The 6,640-nt window shown below is 33.9% G+C and overlaps 1 protein-coding gene across 1 annotated transcript; it reads right to left on the reverse strand.

Moving 5' to 3' along the window:
* Window positions 1-2,585: 2,585 nt before the first annotated feature.
* LOC137824046 (Transmembrane proteins 14C) lies at window positions 2,586-6,640 on the reverse strand. Its single transcript, XM_068629471.2, has 7 exons — window positions 6,109-6,640; window positions 5,628-6,015; window positions 4,414-4,581; window positions 3,702-3,748; window positions 3,561-3,589; window positions 3,020-3,122; window positions 2,586-2,890 (listed from the first exon to the last, which is right to left on the reverse strand). The coding sequence occupies exons 1-6, from the start codon at window positions 6,316-6,318 to the stop codon at window positions 3,032-3,034; spliced, it is 933 nt and encodes a 310-aa protein (XP_068485572.1). The 5' UTR covers window positions 6,319-6,640; the 3' UTR covers window positions 2,586-2,890; window positions 3,020-3,031.

Consider the following 6,640-nt stretch of genomic DNA (forward strand, 5'->3'; position numbering starts at 1 on the left):
CAAAGTAAATCCACAATCAAGTATCTATTTTTTCCAAAATCAAATAAAACCCAATTCCATAAAGAACATAGCAAGTAGCCTAAACAGAACATTATAGAATAAAATAAAAAGAGAAGCAACAGTGATACGAAAGTAACTTATCATAGAAAAAAAGTATTATCGAATGATAAAAACATTATTTGAGTTATAAAGACAATAATTCTGATAAGTGAAAATGCTTAGATGTGTCCATAAACTTTAATTATGCGATATTAAAAATTGAAGGATAAAAAAATTATAATTTCTTATTCATATTTAAGTGAGCTACTCAATCAAATAAAAGTCACATTAATAAGTAGATAAAAAAATCCGATAGAAAAAATTGTTATATTGTAATGATTTAACAAACATTAAATTAAAATAAAACAAAATAAATGATCATATCCTATCTTACTTATATCGATCGAACAAACCCTTCCATAATAAAAAGATAATCTTAGACTATTTCCTATAAAAAGACATTCAAATAATTTGTTAGCATTAAATTGATATTCGCATGCAGAGGAACATAATTAAGCTAAGTTCAAAATAAACTTAAGTATAAGAGATCAAATATCCAAATGTCTTTAATAATAAGATTCTTCACATCATATATTTATGTATAACCAATTTTCATTCCATTATTTCTAACTGGAACATCAGAGTTTTTCATGTATTAATGGAATGTCCTAGTCAATGATCACTACAATTTAGCTTTTGAAAGTTTTCTATATTTTATTGAAAAAAATTTGCTTAAAACTAATTGATTATGTTGAAATTTAATATGATATCAAAACATATTGTTCCTACTGAAAATATAACGTTACTACAATATAGTTTTTGAAAATTTTCTATATTTTATTGAATGAATTTGCTTAAAACTAATTGATTATGTTGAAATTTAATATGATATCAAAACATATTGTTTCTACTGAAAATAGAACGTGTGTATAGATGTCTATAGTGATCCTGGAAAAGTTTGACCAAATTTCATAGTGAGTGTCAAATGTTCTTATCAAAAATGATTTCGGGAAGTGTAACTCGATAAGAACTGCGTGTTTCCCGAGGAATGAGTTTTCAGTTGGTCTCCAATGAGAATGAGAGATCTACCTGCAAAGACTCTCCGATGTTTAGGTCAGTAGGAGTACAAAGATGATAAATTTTTAACAAAGAGCTAAGAGTAAGAGTATAGAATAGAGTTTAGTGTATTCCTTTATTGAGAGAGTCATCACCTATTTATAGGTCTTGTTGGACTCAGATCATTAAGAAAAACATTTAATGGTCATCATATGATATAAATGAATTTTATAAGAGTAATCTATAACTGCTAGTAACTTATAACCAATTTATGTATGTGTCTTGAATATAATATTAAATAGTTATTGTCTAATTTATGTACCGTAAATATAATATTAAATAGATAATTATTGTTTCATTTATGTATCTTAATATTATATTAAATAATTTATTATGTTTCCGGTTGTAATTGGAGGAATGTAAACTTATTCAAATGGATAATTATATAGTCGGACAAACTCACCTAGTCTGACCTGTTGAGGATTAAGTTTGGAGTGAAACACCACAGTGGATATGAATTGTTATAATAGACAACTAGACCTCCATTTTAATGCATATATTTTCTGCACAAATTGGTAAAAAATGTCTTGCCAACGAATACATTAAAGCTAAACATTCTTCATCTCACATATTTTCACTACATTTGGATAACATTTTCACCCCTATACATCACAGCGTCAGAAAAGTAAGACATGTTTCATTCTCGAAATTTCTAAGACAATAATGTTCTAATAGCGCTGAGAACACATAGTAACTCGCAGTTACATTATTTTTTTAATAGTGAAAAAAATACTATAATTTAATAAAAGACATGTCTTCAAGAAGACTTCAAAATTCTCAGTTACACATTAAGTCCTCCAATTCACTACTAATATAACATCAATATTTAACACTTATTATCCCTTGATTTTGTTTATTATTAACATATTATCCGTAGATCAAAATTATTCAATCTCAAAAGACTAAATATATAGCCAAAATTTTATATAAACAAGAATTACCTATTCAAAAAATTATAGAAACAAAAAGCAAAGTGTTCTGAAAAAACATAAAAAACTATTTTAAAGTTAAACTTGGAAATTGTTTGACAGTTTTTCTTTTGTTTAAAAAGTTCTAAAAAACTCGGAGAATTAGAGGATATAATAGGTAGAGAAATGAGAGTATGAGGGGAAAAAACTATTTTCTCTTCTAAAAAAGTACCTTTCTCAACTTTTTGTCAAATAAATATGTATTATTTTTGGTTAATGGAAAATTAAACTACTTCACTTTAAAAGAAATAGAAAAAGTCGAAAAGATAAAAAAATAAGACAAAAATCTAGAAGTATTGTTCAGGCGTTAAAAGCAATTTGGTCAGCAAAAAAGAACCTAAATTGAAAACTTTCTGCATCATCCAAACACATCTAAAGTATATTAGCATCTGTAACCGTTCAAGGTTACACTCTCGAAGCTAACCATATGCAGCTTACAGGAGATTAGAGAGATGAAGGAGATATCGGCAAAGATATATCTAGATTTTAGTAATATCCCACCTCAGAGGTTACTCATAATATCATATTAGTAATTTTCCACAAAATTCACAACTAAACAAGAAACTACAGGTGAAATTGTATCCACGTTCTCCAAGCTCCATTTTTCAACGTATGAAACCATAACCCAAAGCAGTGGGTCTTTTAGTCTTGATGACCCAGCCCGTGATAAACCATGTAAAAAATGATCACCAAAATTTATTCTGACCATCTTCAAGTAGATCTTCAATATTTTGCTGATCTTCACGCCCGATCTTCAACTTTTTACACTGAGTGGCAAATAGGAATAGATTATAAGTACAAAGAAACGAGCATATGTTGAAAGACACGACTTCTCTTAAATATTCACCTGAAAGCATTTTGGATTAAAATAGTGTCTACGAATTTAAAAGGCTGACCTCATCGTAGAACTAGTTTCCTGGTTCAGTTTCCAAGTTTGAGCCATTTTGTTGATTACGTTCCAGTACTATTCTATAGATATAAAATGCCGCAACTGCACCACTGCAGATGTGAAACAAAGTCGTTACATAACGAAGTATTAATAGAAAGATCAAAAGCATTGAACAAAGATTGAGTATAAGCCAAATGATATTCCATTTCCAATCCACTTTTTCAGTTTAATTGAAACTTCATGTAAGTTTTCCATTTGGGTCATTTACAAGAACCATTGTATTTTAACGCTTCTGGCAGAATTGCAATATTCCAGCATTCCGAATTTCCAATTTAACAATCATTTGTTGGATCAAACTAAATGTCATCCAACACCTCACCGTTCATAGCATTAATAAAATCTGCTTTTAGTCCAACCGTCTAGTTTGTGTTAAAAATGAAATAGCAGCAAGTTACTAAGATTATCTCCAATTAACGTAACGATTAACTCCTAAATGAAGACCAAAAAAAGTTCACATGTAAGTAAAATAATAATGATGTTTCAAGAACCTGATCAAGGCAGTGAAATAAGATGATCCCTGGCAAAAAGAAAAGAATGTGAAACTATCAAATGTTTGAAACTAATATTACTTTTATTTGCATGAAAGTTAAATTAAGCTTGATAAATGCTCAATGTAATGAATGCCTTACTTTGCCTATTGCGCTTATCTCCCGCAGAAACAGTATACTTGCTATAGCTGCAAGTCCAGCAAGTTAAAATAAGCTTCAAGATAGAGAAACAAACAAATACACAATTGAAAAGATTAAATGCATAGCTAGTCTGAAATTAATGAACTTAATTAGATTTTGACAAGAAAAAGTTTATGTGTGTGTTTTTAAACTATAAGACCACATGTATACTCTATGGAAACAATCCCACTCGAATAGTTGGCAAAGTTCTTTCTCCAAGTATTTAACATACTATATCTTCACTTTGCCGATTAATAAAAATACTATATCTACACCTGCCAATTAAAAAAAATATACTATATCTACACTCAAAATTGAAACCGTTGATTAAATTGGAACAATCCAATACCAGTTAATCCATAAATATGGAAACATAATTTCATCATTAAAAGTGTAAAGAATGTTTTATTTCTTTAATTATAACATATTTGACTACAATTTGTTTAGTATTTAAAATACTGTAAACAAAAAACAAATCAGAGCAAATAGTCTCTTGTTCAAGTCTTATGGATGCAAAAAAGTAGGCATTAGGAAAGTTTTTCCCCCCTTTAATGGATGCGCACAATGCATCATAACTTAACTAGTCTGGACTTAATGTAGGCAACTTTTAAATACCATCCCTAAATTATGCAACAGTTCTGAGACAAGTTAAATAAGAAGCATGCGATCTCACCAGCTTGGCCCTTCAAAGCAAGAGGAGAGGCGCGTCCTTTTTTATATGATTTCAGACTTAAAATGCTTAAAGCAAGGAGGGCACCACCTAAAATCACCCCAAACCTTATGGCTGAAACACTGCCTGTTACCATAAAGTAAAGGAAGCCACCAAGAGAAAGCAGCAAACCTACAAGAACACGAATACGACAAAAATATTAAACAAAGTACGGAGGGGAAACAGGATGATAAATATCCCCAGTGAACATAGTAGAATTCATATAATTATTTAATGAGATTTTTTGGGTGATAGTGGGTGTCGTGTCTGGAACCTGGGAGCCTAGAGTGGTATTTAATGAGATTACATCTATAGGGAACTGATATTGAGACCCGAGGCCCATAAACCAGGCCCTTAAATCATCCCAACATCTAAAAAGATTCCAGCATCAGTCCCTGTGTGAAGAATGGATAATATGTCTGTAGTTTTATTACAGGATAATGATCATTAACACCAGTCATTATCAACACACATACAACTCCTATCAAAGGCTAATTCATATCAACTATCAATTCTAATCCTCATTAGCTTCCATCCCTCCTAATAAGTGAGAACGTGACTAAGTTATCTATAATATATGAGCAGTGTAATACTGGGTAAGAATTATGTTCTAAAATCTTAACAAATTTGAACTCAAGAAATGAAAATCTAGCTTCACCATTCACTAGTACAATGATAAAAAGTAGCTTATATTGTAACAGCTTGACAACTAGCTTTCACCTCTCATAAAAAGTGCTTGTCCTAAACAGGATTTTCCATAATATGTTCTTCCTCTTCCTCACTTACTCCCGTCAAGTTTACGCTAACTTGAGTATGGGAGTGCTTCACCTTCGTTCTGCAAGTCCCCCTATGAAAAAAATCTTTGAATTTGAGCTAAGAACTAACCTAACTTAACCACACAAATTCAACTTGTACAGTAAGAATTGCCTAAGCTTTATAAGCACTACTTAAACGAGCTGATGTGTCGACGACAACACATTACAACATTTCACACCAGCTTTCTAGCCAGGCCCTTTGTAGGTAATCCTGTTCAAGACCTTGGCACAATTGAGTCAGACTACCCGGGTGACCACAATTAAGGCGTTTTTCCAACAAACAAATTTATATCAAGGAATCATGACCTCTCTCAACATGCTCCCCACAAACTCAACCATGCAAAAACACATAATTATTCATACCATACGGCAGGCCAACATAGAAGTCCCTCAGTCCAGACAACTTCTGGATATCATCAGACGGCGTGGTGAACGTCTCCACAATGTCCTTCACCTCCGGCGAACTCTCTGCCGCCGAGGACAAATACTCCTTCCCTTCGTCGGTGATCTCCTTCGCGGCGGTGCTCAGCTCGTGCTTGGTCTTATCCGCCAGCACAGTCAGCTGCTCCGTGGTTTCCTTCAGAATGACACTGGCCTTCTCCGAGTACAACTTATAAGCGTCCTGAGAAACGCCCTGCAACCTCTCCGCCTGTTCCTTGAAAGTTTCCAGCGCCTGCTTCCACGCCTTCTGCGACTCCTCAGAGCCCGCAATAACATCACGCTCCTTCTCCACTTCGATCTCCCCGTGTTCCTACACAGTTCACCAATTCAAATCACAAATCAATATACACTTCCGCTGTAACTAACTAACTAACTAACGAACTAATTCGCTTTTGCGTCTTACCGAATCTTGGTGAGAAGCGGTGAAAGCGACGGTTGACGGTTTCCGGCGGTGGATGGTAAGGAAGGAGGCGGCGAGGGCGTTAGGGGGAGCGGCGTTAAGAGCGCGAGGTTTGAGTAAGGGGTGGAAGTTGAAGGTACGGGGAGACTTGTTGAATGGGAGAGAGAAATTGCAATGAGCGAGTTTAGGGTTTAACACTGAAACTGAATCCATGGTGAATGGAAGGTTAGAGAGAGAGAGAGAGAGATGGTGGAGCCGAAGAGAAACGAAGGTTAGCAGAGGAAGGGAGGGATGAAGAGAAGGATGGGATTTATAGTGATGGAGATGGAAAATGAGATTGGAGTGAAGGTGTTTGTGAAATGTCCTAAACCATCCACAACGCAATGCGCGAGGGAAGAGTTTAGCTCGTGTGCTGTGCTGTGCTGCGTGCAACACTCCCGAGAAGGTGACACCTGTCCTCAAGGATTCATCACCAAATCATCCATCATAACCTATGTTGGGTCGGAATCTCCCAAGTCCAAGCAATTGCTCTATT

This window comes from Phaseolus vulgaris, chromosome 8 (assembly GCF_051622355.1).
Source record: "Phaseolus vulgaris cultivar YP4 chromosome 8, ASM5162235v1, whole genome shotgun sequence".
In the NCBI taxonomy this organism is placed as follows: Eukaryota; Viridiplantae; Streptophyta; class Magnoliopsida; order Fabales; family Fabaceae; genus Phaseolus; species Phaseolus vulgaris.